The sequence below is a fragment of the Lutra lutra genome, chromosome 7, assembly GCF_902655055.1.
Source record: "Lutra lutra chromosome 7, mLutLut1.2, whole genome shotgun sequence".
Classification (NCBI taxonomy): Eukaryota; Metazoa; Chordata; class Mammalia; order Carnivora; family Mustelidae; genus Lutra; species Lutra lutra.
The window spans coordinates 147,791,373-147,810,749 of NC_062284.1; the positions used below are offsets into that span (position 1 = coordinate 147,791,373).

At 42.7% G+C, this 19,377-nt stretch overlaps 2 gene segments (V, D, J or C); both read right to left on the reverse strand.

The window, feature by feature from the left end:
* LOC125104246 (immunoglobulin heavy variable 3-74-like) overlaps positions 1 to 19,377 on the reverse strand; it is a 227,296-nt gene that overhangs the window by 115,956 nt on the left and 91,963 nt on the right.
* Positions 1,733 to 2,330, reverse strand: LOC125104228 (immunoglobulin heavy variable 1-46-like). The segment is given in 2 exon segments: positions 1,733 to 2,148; positions 2,233 to 2,330. Coding segments are annotated over 2 exon segments (447 nt in total).

The following is a 19,377-nucleotide window of genomic DNA, read 5'->3' on the forward strand; positions in this document are numbered from 1 at the left end:
CTCCCCAGATTCTCCTAGCAGGGAGCATCCCAGTGAAAGCACGCACATTCTCACACTGGCACAGATCCAGAAGAAGGAAAATTGACCCAAGATGCAGAGCCTTAGACCCAGTGTAGAGTTCTCTACCACAGAGAATCTCAGGCCTCAGATACTAATTGTTTCCCAGTTTTTCATAGAAACAACTGTTAATTCCTTTAGTCCCTCTATGTGATCCATGCAATAGGAGTGTCTCCAACTGATGTTCCTTGTAAGCTAAACCAGACATTTTGGACACATATAATGTATTTTTGAGTATCATGGGTCCTCAGGTTAAGAGGAGAATTTCCCAGGACAGATTTCCACTCAGAGTGCTGCCTGTATGTGTTTTAGATGATGAGATGTGGGGATTTGGGGTGATGATACTTAGAAGATGATGAACTGGAGTTTATGCATTTCTGGACTGAGGCTTTAGGGGCTGTGGGGATGTGATGAATGTATGGGTATATGGGATGGATGTGGAGCTTGGAGTCCTGAGGGTCGACTGCGGTGGCCTGACAATGATTAGAAATTGTGAGGATTCTCTTATAGGATGAATCAGACGTTGCCTTATTTCATTAACATAGAGACCTTAAGATTCAAATATTTCCCTGATAAAAGATACCCCTGTGAGGAGCACAGCACACCATATAATCTTGTCCAGTCACTGTGTCGTCCTCCAGAAACATGAAACACTGTCGGTCAACTATACTTAAGTAAAATAGCAGAACTCCTTTTTGGGAGAATCTGGGCGGTTCCTAATGTCATGTCAAGTGCTCTTTTGAGAGACAACAGAGTAATGTTAGGCCCCAGTAGAAGAGTTGAGTCATGTGACCAGAGATAATCAATGGTCTTCTTGCTGATAGGTTGGAGTAAGGACTCACGAGTCTGAAAATGCAAGGGGGTGAATCTGTGAAAACCCAGAGGAATAGACTCAACCCCAGAGCTCCTGCAGGGGTGTATCCCTCCCGGCACTGAGTGTAGACCAGTGGATTTGATTTCTTGTAGACCTACAGGCAGTAGGACATCAAACATGTGTAGGCCTGAGCCCTGTGTCTGGTACCAGGATCCAGTGATCACGGAAAATACTGCAGGGCAGGTAGCGAGTCTTACAAACTTCTCCCCCTGCAGCTCCTGTTCTGTGCCCCAGGGACAGGGACTACCCCAGGGACAGGGACCCTTTTGGGCAGCAGTCCATGGGGAGGAGCCTCTGCAGGAACTCAGCACTGAAAGGGGGACTGCAAGGATGAGGAGCTGCTGTAGAGTGAGCTTGAACTTGGCACATCTGTCAGACCGTGACTTGTGACCATGAGTTCATGAGTCTCCTACCAGAATGTACTGTGTGTGATACTCAGATGGAGTTGGGGCATATGCATTAATCCATAGAAATCCCTCCTTTTCATATCATTTCTTTTCACCAAGCATATGGCCATATTTCAAAAATAGAGGAAGAAGTTCAGAACTTGTTAGGGACTGAGCTACATTCCTGTACTCTGCAGCCCACCTCCTCCCAACTATTCCCAAATGATGCTTAGACAGACATTCCCTCCATCCACATAGAGGTTGCAAATATCCCTCTGAAAAAACTAGTAAAGAAAAAATTTAGATGCAAAGTATTTAAGCCTTACCTTTCTATAGCGTTTCTGGACTCTTCCAATCTTTCTACAGAGATTGGTGTGCACATGAAAGCAGTATTTTTATCCCAAACTTCTGACTCATTTGTATGAGGAAGTCAGGCGTATTTTGTCCCCTTCCTCCTCAACCCACCAACAAAGCCATCCCTTCTCATGCTTTCTGACACATGCAGGATGTGGGTTCTGACACTGTGTCTTGCACAGTAATACACAGCCGTGTCCTCAGACCTCAGACTTCTCAGTTCCATGTAGGCCGTGCTTGTGGATGTGTCCGCCATAAGCGTGAGTCTAGCCTGGAATTTCTGTGCACTATTTGTGGCACCATCTTCAGGGTCAATTCGTCCCATCCACTCAAGCCCTTGTTCTGGGGCCTGTCGCACCCAGTGCGTATAGTAGTCAGTGAATGTGTATCCAGATGCCTTGCAGGAGACCTTCACGGATGCTCCAGGATTCCTCACCTCAGCTCCAGACTGTAACAGATGCACCTGGGAGTACACACCTGTGGAGAGAGAGCAGGTGGGGATGAAATCATCTTTGATTGGTCTTTTTATCCTCCTCAGCCCAGAGACTGGGAGTCACTTACCTGTAGCCAGTGCCACCAAAAAGAGGATTCTCCAGTTCCAGGTCATGGTGACTGGTTGTGCTCTCAGAGGATTCTGTAGTGGAGGGTGCAGTTGTTGGGTGACGCTCTCAGTGCAGAGATATTTCCATATTTAACATGATGCACCTTGGACTATTTGCATATTCATAAGGAATAGTATTTCATACTCAAGACCAGACCCATCAAAAGAAGAAGCAGATAGACATCACAGGGACTGAGCTCAGTCACATGGTGAGGACCCAAGTCCTAATCCTTGTTTGAAGACATGGGTACCCTGCAGCTCGCTGAACTGTGTTTAGACAGAGCTTCTCCACTGAAGGAAAAAAAGCCCAGGAAATGCTCCTCATGCAACCCCACCTTGGAATGACAGAGAGACACCCTGAACCTGTTCTTGGCTCTGCTATCTGAATAACTTACTCCTGGATCAGTGTGTCTCCAAAATACTGCACCCATGAGCTTATAAGTGCATTCGTTCCTCAATCTCTTCACAATTAAGACATCTAAAAGTCCTGGAATATCATCCTCCTCAAATATGCTTCTCATTGCCTTGAGTTTGGTACATACTACCGATAGAACAGGATATCTACACACCCTTTAGCTTTCCCTGTCCTACTTATATGTTACATTGTTTTCTGATAAAGGAAACCTTGATTCGGAGAGGAAAGATGTCCTCAGAGCCCTGGGTACCTGTTCCTGGGTCAGCAGCCCTATGCTGGGTGGTCCTGAGCACCCCAAGCAGTCCAGACCCTGTCCTGCAGGGAGGACACTGTCTGGGCTCATGAAGTTTTTACTGCAGTGTCTATACTCCAGTATTACATGGCAAAGGGAAGCAGAAAATGTCACCCCACATGTGCTTCTGGAATTAAAGGTACTTAAGACAGCCCATGTACCCTGTCAGGTCCCCTTCACCCTGAAACCTGAAGATAAGTGTCCAATGGGAAAGGCTCCCTCGCTGTGCCAGAAAGAGAGAGATGTCCTTAGCACCAGAATTAGGAATTTAAGACCTCGGATGCTTTACAAACAAACCATATTTCTTTACAAATTTATTTCCACAAACCCATGCTTCTTTTTATTATCATTCTTCATAAGTTTACTGTTGATCTTTCCAAAGGTTTAAGAGTTTTCTGCTTTGCTCACATCTTTGTGTCTTACATTTATATGACTCTTATTGCACTGCTAGGTATTTACATCAAAGATACAGATGTAGTGAAAAGAAGGGGCATATGCACCCCAATGTTCATAACAGCAATGTCCACAGTGGGAAGAGACGAGATGTATGGATAAAGAAGATGTGGTCCATGTATACAATGGGATATTACTCAACCATCAGAAAGGATGAATACCCAACTTTTGTATCAACATGGACGGGACTGGAGGAGATTATACTGTGTGAAATAAGTCAAGCAGAGAAAGTCAATTATTGTATGGTTTAACTGACTTGTGGAACATCATGAATGTCATGGTGGATATTAGGAGAAAGAATGAACAAATGCAGGGGGTGCGGATTAGAAAGGGAGATGAAGCATGAGAACTGTGGACTCTGGGAAACAATCTGAGGGTTTTAGAGGGGAGGAGGTTAAGGGGATGGCTCAGCCCGATGATGGGCATGAAGGAGGTCATGTATCGCATGGAACCCTGGGTGTTATATGTAAATAGTGAGTGTTGGAACACTGCATCAAAACTAATGACGTACTGCAGAGTGACTAACATAACATAATAGAAAACTGAAAAGAAATTTAAAAAGTAAATAAAAATTTAAAAAACCAAATCTGTTTTGAAAGAAAAAATAATAAAAAATAAAATAACAATGAAAATAAAATAAATGCAAAATTAAATTCATTTTCTACTGGATTTCTTATGTCAATTTAATTGTTAAAACAGCTGAAGGTCCTGGAAAGGAATGTGGTAAAACTTTCTGCCCCTACAATGTGTGTGCTGTGCCTTCAGGGAGCTCTTCCAATGACACCATGTGCTCTGATAACCTCTCCTGTGATAGTGAGATGTTCTTAATAGACCTGCACACTCTACAGGGAAACCCCAAGCAAGGGATCTCAGAACCCACCCGGGAGCCCCTTCCCTGGAGCCCCGTACTCATTAGAAGTCCATAAACTCTGGGGGATATCGGGGTGGGGCCTCTTATCTCCTTTAGGTTCCTGGGATTGAAGGTTACATCTGATTGTGTGTGCTCATGCTCACGCATGTAGCTCACAGTCCGCTCCACACCCACTATCCAATAACATGCACCAATGCTGTAGCTGATATTAGCAGTAGGGATCCAAGTTTCCCTTTTCCCTGTACACGGCACATGGACAGTGCCCTCCGCACTGATGCTGGGACCAGGAGTGTGCCTCCATTCATGACAACACAACAAAAGCAATTAATTCAAGCAGAGACAAGGGAAGTGCATGCACGTTGGGTTTTTTTGTGTTCTTCCAGCACCTGGGACCCTGCAGACGCTGTGGACAGAAGAGTCCATGGTTGCTCCTCAGAGTGTCATTCCTGGGCTGACCCACCCTGTCATTGCTGCCATCACTGAGCCCTTGGCATGTGGGGAAGGTCCCAGTAGACCTGCAGCCCCAGGAGGTCTCCTTTCCCAGTGGGCACAGCCAGGATACTAAGGACAGGACTCTGGAGGTCACAGGACAGGGCAGTCTTTCCAAAACAAAGGCAGGTGCTGATGCAGGGACAGGTGATCTGGAATGCTGTCTTGTTGGGTCAGAGTCCCCTGGTTGAGTGACAATGAAGGGTCTCTGAGATGGGGTGTCCCTCCCAGAATTCAATCACCTTCTCACCTGTGCCGATGGGCTCCATGAAGAACTGGCCTGTCTTGGTAACATTTCCAGAACAGCTGGTAATTCACATAAGAAGCCACAGTGGAGGAGCCTCATTTGCTTCTGGTTTGGATAAACTATCTCGTCACAAGAGCTTGATGCTGTATGTAGAAAGTCCTCGTGGTTCTTCTTCAGGAAAGCTGTGCTTCTGGGTATAGGGAGGATTGTGGTGACTGCAAGAGTGTCCCACCCTCCAGCCTATACTCTGGGCTTGTACAGTTGGGCTGCACACACCACACAGCATGATCAGTGGTGTGTGTGCCTCAGACCTGGCTGGATACTGGGTTCATGCCCACCAAACAGGAGGTTTTGTTAGTGACTATACTCTGGAATATGCTTGGTCCTGCTGGACAGTGTGGACACCAGCAGGTGTGAGGCTGGTCCTGGGACGGAGGACAGGCATGAGAAGTCATCCCCTGACGATCTTGTACCTGCAACTGGGAGCCATGGTGACCTCCTGGCTCAGGAGGGATTATCAGGAGAGATAATCCTGAGAACTGGGGTGGAAGAAAGCAGCGCCAAGTTATCTGACTCAGCTGATGCTGCTCCACATCTCCTGGTGGGCAGGGAAGTAGAGCGACAGGTGAGTGCGGTCAGTGCTCAAAGAGCTTCCCCAGATTCCAGACAATCTCTCTTCACCAGACAGCTTTCTTTCTGTCCATTCACGGGGCTGCATTCTGTTTCTCATCCCCTCTCCCGACACCTTCCCCTTGTACCTCAAGCAACACTTTCTCCTGTGATGCTCCCAGAAGACTCTTAGATGTTCCTGGAAAATCCAATGAAGAATAGAGAGAGGTACTGGTCAAGACCACAAGGACACAGGGAGAAATGTGTGAGGCCCAGGTTGGACTATCCAGAATTTGGTCTGGAAAGTGTTGTAGGGTCCTTGTCCTCTACCTGGTATCACCATTGTCCCTGAGTGTCCCTTTCTTGTCCTCAGAAAGATCTGTATTCTGTAGCCCCTCAGTTTTAATCCCCTCCTGTGTCCGTGGTGTGGGTTTTCTTCTGTGAGGAGGAGCACTATTCCCAGTATGAGGCCTTACCCTCCTGATGCACCCTTCCCAAAGTCTCCACGTCCTTGTCTCATCACATGTTAGGTTTCACATGGGGATGGTAAAGGACACACACATGGAAATTATATCAGCAACTGAAGGATCAGTTAGTTATGATGGAAGGCTTCTCCCAACCAGCACCTCAATCTGAGCATTCTCACGGACCCACTGGAAGCTTCTGGTCTCTGTGTGCACACAGCAAACACAAGACCTTCAGAACCAGCTGGTGACCTTGGGGACTGGAGAAATTTCACCTGAGATCTTGGGTAAGCCCTCTTCCTACTTCTAATAGTTTTATTAACATCATGTTCTTAGGTATTTCCATTCCCATTGTCCAGGGACTCTGTTTATCCCTTACACCTATTGGTCACTTATTTTCTCTTTCACTAATTTTTATTGTTCTTGCAGGTATTAGTCATCAGTCTTCATAGTCCAATGATTCATTACTTACAACCATAAGGCTCATTCCTTCATCTTCTACTATACAAATGGGAAGCCGTATTAGAAAGACTAATCCTTTGCCTTTGACTTGGCAGAGCCATCACAAATTTTCAATCGACCCACAATAAAATCCCCGATTTACTGTGGGATTATTAAAGCATTTTTTAAAAAAAAAATATTTATTTTTTTAAAATTTCTTTTCAGTGTTCCAGAGTTCATTGTTTAAGCACCACCCCCAGTGCTCCATGCAATACGTGCCCTCCATAATACCCACCACCAGCTTCACCCAACCTCCGAGCCTCCTCCTCTCCAAAACCCTCATGCTGTTTTTCAGAGTCCACAGTGTCTCATGATTTGTCTCCCCCTCCAATTTCCCCCAACTAATTTCTCCTCTCCATTTCCTCATGTCCTCTGTGTTATTCCTTATGCCTCACAAATAAGTGAAACCATATGATAACTGACTTTCTCTGCTTGACTTATTTCACTCAGCATAATCTCTTCCAGTCCCGCCCATGTTGCTACAAAAGTTGGGTATTCATCCTTTCTGATGGAGGCATCATACTCCATAGTGTATATGGACCACATCTTCCTTATCCATTCGTCTGTTGAAGGGCATCTTGGTCCTTTCCACAGTTTGGCGACCGTGGCCATTGCTGCTATAAACATTGGGGTACAGATGGCCCTTCTTTTCACTACATCTGTATCTTTGGGGTAAATACCCAGTAGTAAACACAAAATTTTGAATATAACTTCAGGATTTGGTTTGGGGAATGTTTATCCTAGAATTATATCTTTATTTATTTACTTTTTTAATTAATCATTTTTTATTTATTTTCAGCATAACAGTATTCATTGTTTTTGTAGCACACCCAGTGCTCCATGCAATCTGTGCCCTCTCTAATACCCACCACCTTTATCACAACATTATCTGCTTAAATTCTTTTAACAATTATGTTCAGTTAGCCACCATATAGTACATCTTTCATTTTTTATATAGTGTTCAGCAATTCATTATTTGCGTATAACACTCACTGCTCCTCCCAGCATGTGCCCTCCTTATCGCTCATCCCCAAGTTACCCCATCTCCTGACCCCCACCCCTCAAAATCTCTGTCTGTTCCACAGAGAAACATATTGATTTCTGATTTTATTTATTTGGGGCTTTCTCTTTTCCTTTTGAGAAATCTAGGCAGAGGTTTCTCAATTTTATTTTATTATTTCCCAAAGAAATAGACCTTGGTTTTTTAAATCTGTTCTGCTGTTTTTTGGTTTTAATATCATTTATTTCTCCTCTAGTCTTTAGCATTTCCTTCCTTCTGCTGTATTTAGGCTTCAGTCATTTTACTTTCTCTAGCTCCTTCAGGTGTAATGTTAGGTGGTGTCTTTTAGATTTTTCTTGCTTCTTGAGGTCTTCTTGTGTGCTGTGTATTTCTGTCTTAGAACCACCTTTGTTGCAGAATAATTAGGGGAAAGTGATGAAGGTTTTATACTTGTGTGTGTGTGTGTGTGTGTGTGTGTGTGTGTGTGTGTGTGAGTTTGTTTAATGTTCAGGCTCCACATCCACACTTCACCTGGTGGGATTTCAGTGCTTTCTGATGTTGTCACTAACATTGATGCCCTGAGCTTTGTTTAAGATGGTGACACTCCACCCCAAAGACCTTTTCTTATTTTACTTTGGATTGTTGATGCCTCTGTGGCCTCATGTGCAGGATGAACTTTATGCTCCTTCTATCAAGTTTGCACATTGATCTGGGTGGACCTGTGATCATACTGAGTGCCTCTGGGATTCCTGTAAATGTTCAATTGAAGAACATCAGGATATTTGTGATTCATTGGTATTTAGGGACAGGAATAAACAACGTGAGTGACTCTGTATTGTGTGCATTTTAATATAATCGTTTTCCCATTAGAACAAATTTTTGAAGTCAGAGAGTGAAGAGGTAAGCACAGAATCATGTGTGCAGAGAGGGCCCTGAGGGAAAGTGTTCTCTGGAGAGGAATCGCCAGATCCTGACAGGAAACTTGCCCATAACCTCCTTCTGCATCTTCTCCTGGGCTTAAAGATAGAACTGGTGAGGAGTGTGCACCCCTGGTTGTCCCCATCCTCTCCTACAGTGAGGTTTCTGTCTGGGCTCACACCGATGTCCCCTCACTGTGTTGTTGCACGGTAATATATGGCAGTGTCTTGGCTCTCAGGCTGTTCATCTACAGATACGGTGTATTATTGCCATTGTCTCTGGAGATGGTGAATCGGCCTTTCACAGAGTCTGCGTAGCTTTTGCTACTTCCATCATTGCTAATGCATGTGACCCACTGCAACCTCTTCCCTGGATCCTGGAGGACACAGCTCATGTGGGAACTGCTGAAGGTGAACCCAGAGCCTGCACAGGAGAGTCTCAAGATCCCTCAGACTCCCCCAGCTGCACCTCACACTGGACACCTGAGGACACATGACATCCTGGTCAGGAAATTGTCGCAGACCCACTGTTTCTTTCATTCGTATCCAGTCCCACACTCAAGGTCTCTTGTTCACCATGAATTACCTTTTAAAAGAGCAACAAGAAAAAAAATAAAAGAGCAACAAGGAAAACCCAGCCAAGCACAGACTCCATAGTGAGTTGTCTGTGTTCTGTCCTGAGTACTGATTGGAACACCTGGATATCCTGGTACTGGGGTTCCTCTCCCAGCTGCATGGTCAGGGCTGGGCTGTTTTAATCAGCAGATGGAAGGCCCTATTTGCATGTTCTCTGACTATATAACAAATTTTCCAGCTAGAATCCTCATGATGGCAGTTATCTAGAGCAGTTGTGAGGGTCCTGGGGGAGTTTGGTCACCATGATAACTTTGAGGAAACCACAGCCTTTTATTTTGTGATTTTGCTAAAGAAACTGCTTAACACCTACTGTTTTACTTTTTTCACATATGCACCCCATCATCATGATGTAGGTACCAGTTTTACCACTACTTTACAGGTGGATATGTACACACCACAGCACAAAACGGTTGTGTGAATTTCCAGGTGAGCACAGCAGGTGAAAATGAGCCCCAGTGTCTGAGTCTGTGCTCCTCACCATGAGAACTGTTTGCTCCCTTGAACCTCCTGCAGGACAAAGTTGGATATGAGATTTTCAGGCTTTCTGAATTTCCAGAATTCCCAGTAGAATGATGTGTGGAGACCAGGTCTTTCTTTCATAGAAACTTGGAGACACTGAGAAACCTTGAGAGAGATTCATAGAGCTTCTGGAGATGCTGTGGGTTATCAACAACCACAAGGGGCATTTATGCCTGTTCTCTCTGCACACATTAATGGAAAATTTTAAATAAAGGTAAAAGAACGGAATTATTAGTTAAACAATTAATGTCAGAACACCTGAGATCAGAACACATGCTGTTAGTTAAAGACAATTCTTCATTTCTGAAATGGAGATCTTTGTACTTCTACACTCATTTTGATTGCCATGATGATATAAATTATATTTATCCTAATGCTTCACCCTTGGCAAGCTTGGTTTTTGTCATTTTGATGGTTTATTCCAAAAATGTAGGACTCTTCTGTATTTCCACAGATTTAGAAACTGTTTACTGTGTTTCTGTCTGGAAGAAGTAACAGAGCATTTAGCTGGAAACCTGAGAGAGGAGACCAGCCCTCAACCAACCTCTTGTCCTGGATCATGAGCTCTGAGGTTCTTGAGTCAGAGGGCTTGTGAGTGCACCCTGATGGTCGCAGTGCACCAGCAGGTGTCACAGACCCTTGCAGAGATACAGGGACTCCTCTTTTCCCTTCCCCATTTAACCAACATGCGAGGAGTTACCCTCTCAGCATCACCATTACAGATTGCCTGTTGAAAGGATATGTCCTCATACTTACCTCCTTTACTTGAGCTCCTCACTCTGCTCCTTAGGCCACAATACCCAATATTTATTGTATTCAGAGGTGAGCAGGAACCTTGGATCAAGTCCCTGCATTCTATCACGTGCCCACGCACTGTGAAGTCTTTCCCTCACAGAGTAAAGCGAGGGTCATCTGCTTGTCCTGGGAGGAGAAGTCCTAGAAACCACATCCCTATATGTTTCCACTTATATTTGATGTGAATCACTAATGAAATTGTCATTGGTTTGAGAATTGTGTTCAGCAGGTATTGGGTTTTAGTCATTCTGACAGGTATGAGGTGACGTCTTTCCATGGTTTTGATTTGTGCTTCACTGATGATGACTGATGTTGAGCGTCTCTTCATGTATCTGATAGCCATTTGGATGTCTTCTTTCAGTAAGTGTTTATTCCTTTCTTCTGACCATTTTCTAATTGCATTCCTTGTGTGTTGAATGTGGTAAAGTCTTTACAGGTTATGGATATTAAATTTATCATAGATGTCTTTTGCAAATATCTTCTCCCATTTCTGACTCATGTGGAATTTATGAAGGAAAAACAGATGAACACAAGGGAAGGGGGAAAAGAAAATAATGAGGGAGGGAAACATCCACAAGTGACTCTTAGTAATAGAGAACAAACCGCAGGTTGATGGAGGGAGATGCGTGACGACTGGGGAGATGATGATGAGCATGAAAGAAGGCACCAGTTTCGATGAACACTAGGTGTTGTATGTAAGGATGAATCAGTGAATTATACTCCAGAAACCAATTTTAACCTGTGTGGTAACTAATAAAATTTAAAGTAAAAATAAAAAAATAAGAAAAAAGCAGCAGGTACTGGAATACATGAGTGGTGTCAGGCAGTGAGGACCAGGGGAACAACACATTGTAAACATGCATCCTCAGGCTCGGGCTTGTTCCCTGCAGAGGAATGGGAGGTGCAAGGGAAGGCCAACTGACACTTGTTCATGTTTCACGAGTTCTCTGGTGCACCGCTGTGAACCATCCTGGCCCAGGAGGTCAGGACGACCACACTTGGGCAGGATGAGGGATGCAAGGTGTTTGGACACCTGCCAGTGAGGTGTGGGCACAGACAAGTAAGGAAATGCCAACCCATATGGCTCCACACAGAGAGTCATGACTATTTTAGTTAATTAATGTCCACAAACGGTCAGGAATCATAGGGATAAATGCAAAGAGTTGAGTCTCATTACTCTAGATCCCAATGATTATGACCTTTGAGATATAATTTCTCTCTTTTAACCTAAATTAGAGAGACTATTCAAATTACTCTGCAAGTTTAAAAACATTCACTAAATATGAGTGTAGATTTTCTGTATTAGTTAGGAATGCCTGTCTTTAATTGTTTTATTTTAGAAAATTATCACACCACATAATATGTAGCATCTTAAATTTTTGAAATGTAAAATGCAATGGTGACAAGCATATACACCACATGATTTCACACTGAAGTATTTCCAACAGAGTCTCATTTCTTCCACCACACCTGACATGTGGACCATCCCTGCCATGATCAGGGCCTCAGGACTGGACCTTAGTCTTGCCCCTCATAGGATGTCATCCACACCTTTGCAAGAGCTTCCTGGTGTTACTGGTTTAACTGAGTAGAGTTGAGATACATAGAGTATGTTAATGTTTACCAGTTGTGTTGTTCCTTTCTTCTGTCACATACAAAGGACAAAACAGAAGGCAATTATGCAAAAGTTAAATTAAAACAAATGAATAGTCAAGAAGCAAAATTTAAAAATAGGCAATCGACTCCCTAACCCTACAAGCTATAAAACCTTAAAAATCTAAGGATTAGTTATGTTTCCCAGTATGAGTCACTTTATAGTAATAGGAGTTCAAGAATTTGGATCTTGGTAGCTTGTTAACCATTCAGTTTCACAGAAGTGGTAATAAGTAAATCCCTGAATAATATCAGCTTTGTTTAATGGAAAAATCCTTCTGTGGTATGATGTGAAGTTCAGGAGCATGAATACAATAACTGTTTGCAGTTATTTTTTTCAGTTTTTATTTAAATTACAGTTATTTAATGTAGGGTATATTTAACAAGACCCAAACCTACGTAACCCACCTCCCTCTGCCACCCCTCTGGTAACCATCAGTCTGTTATCTGTAGTTAAGAGTATGTTTCTTTTTTTGTCTCCTTCTTCCCCCCTTTCCTCATTTATTTTGTTTCTTAAATTCAACATATGAGTGAAATTATATGGTGTTTATCTTTCACTGACTTATACACTTAGCATAAATCTCTCTAGCTCCATCTAAGTCATTGGAAATGTCAAGATATCATTCTTTTGTATGAGTGAGTAATGTTCCACTCTCTCTGCATATACTACCTCTTCTTTATCATTCTTCAATGAGTGGACACGTGGGCTGTTTCCATAGTTTGGCTATTGTAAATAATGCTGCTGTTAATATAGGGGTGTGAGGTTCTCTGTGAACTAGTCTTTTTGCACTCTTTGGGTAAATATCCAGTTGTGTGATTGCTGGATCATAGTGTAGTTCTACTTGTAAGTATTTGGGGAATCTACATCCTGTATTTCAGAGTGGCTGCACCCTGCACACTCCACATCTCCTGACCAGGGAATTCTGCAGGCCCTCAGTTCTAAGGAGGTGGTATCAGATCCCATTTAACAAGCCCAGCAGAGCGCCTCTACTTAAAACTCCCACATTCTGGCTAATGACCAAACACTGCCCACTGCAGCCAAGGAGTGGCTCTTTAGACAAATTGCCTGAAGGCAAGTTCTGCTAAAACAGAACAGCAGAGAACAAACAGTACACAGTACACACCAGTACACACCAGAGATCTCTCTGAAGCACCAAGCCCTCAACATAACTTGCTTTTGTAACACACAGAAGAAGGTAGAATCTTAGAAAAAATGACAAGATGGAAGAATGCAGTTTCAGGTGCAATTCTGATCAACCTCAATTTAGGTTTTCTTAGATAAGGCCCTCTGACCCCACAGGGTGGGCAGAGGACTTGTCGTCCATCTCCAGATTCAGTAGTTTCAATTCCTGAAAGGATCCTGTGCATCAAGAACACTGCCATCCAGCCAAAGCATTCACAATGCAGCAATGTCCACTGCACTGTGATACTGAGTGCTGCTGACAATATCCCTGCCATTCTGTCCTATTGGAGCACCTCTGACTTCCTGCTCAAAGTGACTGTCTCATTGCTGACAAATGCTTTCTTCTCTATGTGACTTGTTTTGTGAGATTATGTGCCTGGACCTCAGGTGGCAACAGTCACTTACTGCGAAGATATAGTAATTGAACAATTTTCAATGGGCTTTCCACATTAAAACAGCAGTTGGGTTCATAGGACCACTGGATCAAAGGAGGAAGGGAAATAAGGGTAAGATATTCTAAAATACAACAGCAGAGTGCCATTTTGAGCCTCAATATATAAAGCACTGTGTACTTAGCACACCATCTTTGAAGCAAGAAAATATCGAAGATATTGAAAAAGGAAGACACATTTCTTGGTCCCCTTAGAAAGTTGAGGGCACAGAGGAATCCACCCCCACACTACAGAGAGGCACAGAAATGACTGAGTCTACAAGCCTTGCACAGAAACCTTGGATTTCCATAGGAATGAGTGTGCTTCTAGGTGAGATTAGCATTGGATCCCTGCTGTGTAACAGACTTGCTTTCCGAGTGGAGGTGAGTATCCTCCAGCCCACTGAGAACCTGAAGAGAACACGGGCATAAGAAGGAGGAAGTCACCCTTTCATTTCAATCTCATTGCCTGAACTGCTCATCTCCTCTTTTCCTTTCCTATTCTTGGACTGAGTAATACATCAATGGATCCCCTGGTTCTCCATACAACAGTTTGTGAATGATTTACTCCACCATCCCCACCAGCTTGTAGAGGACGGAGCCTGGGACTTCCCAGGCTTTCTTACCATGGGATCTAATTACATATGTTCTTTCTGCATGCAAAATTTCACCTGGAAATGAATAATAGTTCTACATTATGTACATGCTTGTTGGCATAATGTATTGTCAGTCTTTTTGTATTTTAGCCATTCTTAGTGCAGGTGTAGTGGTATCTTGTGAGGATGAACATATTGATGTATATAATTACCTCTTTCTAGAAGAATAGGACATTATGCTGATACATGTTCCTTGAAGAACTGCTAAGATTAGTGCTACCATCATGGATATAGAGGATGTAGGGGTGGTGATAGTCACCTGCTGCCCATTCCCATGTCCAGTTTGTGCTGCACAATTTGTTAAGAGCTGTGGCAGTCCCCTATAGGTAAATCACAGTCTTGGACTTTAAAATTTTGGAGGAAAGCCCCGCCAGTCTTTACAGATCATGATTCTTCTTTTGAGAAATAGCTGGAAGCCTGTTTCTGGATCTTAGGAACTATAGGTTCAAGCCTGAGTCCCTAGGTTGCCATGGAAATTGAGCTGTCCATCTTGAAGTGGGCATTATTTGAATGTCCAAGCCATAAAGTGGAGCATGTACACTGATACTCCACCAGCCGATGGAAGAAATGATGGTGTCTGAAGAGATCCTGAAGATGTAAGGAAGTCACATGAAGTATTTCCACATGCTCATGATCCCCAGTCCTGCTATACTGCTTTCTCTATCCTAATCTACATATATGGCCTCATAGGGAGAGTCCTACAATTACTTCAGAGGGGAAGAAAAAGTTGAACCTGGTTCACATTTGCTTCTGCATGATATTGAGACACAGTTAAAGGCGGAACTCACCAGTGTTTTTTTAATTTCTTTTTAAAAAATTTGATGTTATTTTTTATTTTCAGCATAACAGTATTCCTTGTTTTTTTTTTAATTAATTTTTTATTTTTTTAGCATAACAGTATTCATTATTTTTGCACCACACCCAGTGCTCCATGCAATCCGTGCCCTCTACCATACCCACCACCTGGTGCCCCCAAACTCCCACCCCCCACCCCTTCAAAATTCTAAGATCTTTTTTCAGAGTCCATAGTCTCTCATGGTTCACCTCCCCTTCCAATTTCCCTCAACTCCCTTCTCCTCTCCATCTCCCCTTGTCCTCCATGCTATTTGTTATGCTCCACAAATAAGTGAAATCATATGATAATTGACTCTCTCTGCTTGACTTATTTCACTCAGCATAATCTCTTCCAGTCCTGTCCATGTTGCGACAAAAGTTGGGTGTTCATCCTTTCTGATGGAGACATAATAATCCATCATGTATATATGGACCACATCTTCCTTATCCATTCGTCCGCTGAGGGCATCTTGGTTCTTTCCACAGTTGGGTGAGCGTGGCCATTGCTGCTATGAACATTGGGGTAAGATGGCCCTTCTTTTCACTACATCTGTTTCTTTGGGGTAAATAACCAGTAGTGCCATTGCAGGGTCATAGGGAAGCTCTATTTTAATTTCTTGAGGAATCTCCACTTTTCCAAAGTGGCTGCACCAACGTGCATTCCCACCAACACTGTAAGAGGGTTCCCCTTTCTCCACATCCCCTCCAACACGTTGTTTCCTGTCTTGCTAATTTTGGCCATTCTAACTGGTGTAAGGTGGTTTCTCAATGTGGTTTTAATTTGAATCTCCCTGATGGCTAGTGATGAACATTTTTCACGTGTCTGATAGACATTTGTATGTCTTCATTGGAGAAGTGTCTGTTCATATCTTCTGCCCATTTTTTTATAAGATTATCTGTTTTGTGTGTGTTGAGTTTCAGGAGTTCTTTATAGATACTGGATATCAACCTTTTGTCTGTACTGTCATTTGCAAAAATCTTCTCCCATTCTGTGGGTTGCCTCTTTGTTTTCTTGACTGTTTCCTTTGCTGTGCAGAAGCTTTTTATTTTGATGAAGTCCCAAAAGTTTATTTTCGCTTTTGTTTCCATTGCCCTTGGAGACATATCTTGAAAGAAGTTGCTTGGCTGATATCAAAGAGGTTACTGCCTATGTTGTCCTCTAGGATTCTGATGGATTCCTGTCTCACATTGAGGGCTTTTATCCATTTTGAGTTTATCATTGTGTACGGTGTTAGAGAATGGTCGAGTTTCATTCTTCTACATATAGCTGTCCAATATTCCCAGCACCATTTATTGAAGAGACTGTCTTTTTTTTCACTGTATATTTTTCCTGTTCTGTCGAAGATTAACTGATCATAAAGTTGAGGGTCCATATCTGGGCTCTCCACTCTGTTCCACTGCTCTATGTGTCTGTTTTGATGCCAGTACCATGCTGTCTTGGAGATCACAGCTTTGTAGTATAGCTTGAAATCAGGGAACGTGATGTCCCCAGTTTTTTTTTTTTTTTTTCAACATTTCCTTAGTGATTCAGGGTGTCTTCTGGCTACATACAAATTTCTGGATTATTTGCTCCAGGGCTTTGAAAAATAATGGTGGAATTTTGATTGGAATGGCATTAAAAGTATAGATTGCTCTAGGCAGTATAGACATTTTAACAATGTTTATTCTTCCGATCCAAGAGCATGGAATGGTCTTCCATCTTTTTGTGTCTTCTTCAATTTCTTTCATGAGTGTTCTGTAGTTCTTCGAGTACAGATCCTTTACCTCTTTGGTTAGGTTTATTCCCAGGTATCTTATGGTTCTTGGTGCTATAGTAAATGGAATCGATTCTCTAATTTCCCTTTCTGTATTTTCATTGTTAGTGTATAAGAAAGCAACTGATTTCTGTACATTGACTTTGTATCCTGCCACGTTACTGAATTGCTGTATGAGTTCTAGTAGTTTGGGGGTGGAGTCTTTTGGGTTTTCCATATAAAGAATCATGTCATCTACAAAGAGAGAGAGTTCTATGTCTTCATTACTAATTTGAACACATTTTATTTCTCTTTGTTGTCTCATTGCTGTTGCTAGGACTTCTAATACTATGTTGAACAAGAGTGGTGAGAGTGGGCATCCTTGTCGTGTTCCTGATCTCAACGGGAAGGCTGTGAGCTTTTTCCCATTGAGGATATTTGCTGTGGGTCTTTCATAGATAGATTTAATGAAGTTGAGGAATGTTCCCTCTATCCCAATACTTTGAAGTGTTTTAATCAGGAACGGAGGCTGGATTTTGTCAAAAGCTCTTTCTGCATCAATTGAAAGGACCATGTGGTTCTTCTTTCTTCTCTTGTTGATTTGTTCTATCACATCGATATCCAAAGGCAAAGGAAAGAAAAGTGAAAATGAACTTTTGGGACTTCATCAAGATCAAAAGCTTCTGCACAGCAAAGGAAACAGTCAAGAAAACAAAGAGGCAACCCACAGAATGGGAGAAGATATTTGCAAATGACAGTACAGACAAAAGGTTGATATCCAGGATCTATAAAGATCTCCTCAAACTCAACACACACAAAACAGACAATCATATTAAAAAATGGGCAGAAGATATGAACAGACACTTCTCCAATGAAGACATACAAATGGCTATCAGACACATGAAAAATCATCATCGCTAGCCATATTCAAATTAAAACCACATTGAGATATCACCTTACACCACTTAGAATGGCCAAAATTAGCAAGACAGGAAACAACGTGTTGGAGGGGATGTGGAGAAAGGGGAACCCTCTTACACTGTTGGTGGGAATGTAAGTTGGTGCAGCCACTTTGGAAAACAGTGTGGAGATTCCTCAAAAAATTAAAAATAGAGCTTCCCTATGACCCTGCAATTGCACTACTGGGTATTTACCCCAAAGATACAGATGTAGTGAAAAGAAGGGCCATCTGTACCCCAATTTTTATAGCAGCAATGGCCACGGTCGCCAAACTATGGAAAGAACCAAGATGCCCTTCAACGGACGAATGGATAAGGAAGATGCGGTCCATATACACTATGGAGTATTATGCCTCCATCAGAAAGGATGAACACCCAACTTTTGTAGCAACATGGACAGGACTGGAGGAGATTATGCTGAGTGAAATAAGTCAAGCAGAGAGAGTCAATTATCACATGGTTTCACTTATTTGTGGAGCATAACAAATAGCATGGAGGACAAGGGGAGATGGAGAGGAGAAGGGAGTTGAGGGAAATTGGAAGGGGAGGTGAACCATGAGAGACTATGGACTCTGAAAAAACAATCTGAGGGGTTTGAAGGTGTGGGGGAGGGTGGGAGATTGTGGGAACCAGGTGGTGGGTATTGGAGAGGGCACGGATTGCATGGAGCACTGGGTGTGGTCCAAAAACAATGAATACTGTTACGCAAAAAAAAAAAAAAAAAAAAAAAAAAAAACAACCTGAGGGTTTTGAAGGGGCAAGTGGGTGGGAGGTTGGGGGAGTAAGGTTGTGGGTGTTAAGGAGGGCAGGGACTGCATGGAGCACTCGGTGTGGTGCAAAAACAATGAATACTGTTATGCTGAAAAAAAAAAGATATTCTAATCTGGGAAAAAAATAAAAAATATTTATTTTTTAAAAAATTCTTTTAAAAAATTATTTATTTTTTAAATTTCTTTTCAGTGTTTCAGAAATCATTGTTTATGCACCACACCCAGTACTCCATGCAATACGTTCCCTCAACAATATCCACCACCAGGCTCAACCAACCTCCTACCCCAGTGCCCTCCAAGACCTTCAGTTAGTTCCTCAGAGGGAACTGACTTGTCTTATCATGTTCTCCACTTCCCTAGAGCACCTGTTTTATATGACAGAAATTCTCTAAGGAAGACAGGATTACAACATTAGTTCAGTGGCAACATCTTCCAAATTTGAGGCAAAGTCTAGATCCTTCTGGAATGAAGATGTTGGTCATCCTGTCAGGTAATGACCTGGCACGGCTGAAGATTTGGCTGACAACAGGGTGAATACATCATTGGTAGAGTACAAAAGCAGCTCTATATCCCAATTTTCAGTCGTTTCCAGTTACAGAAATGAGGACCTTAGTTATCATGCTTATGTCCCCCTTATTTTTTAAATATATGGTATGTCTTTGTTTTGTTTCCTGTCTTT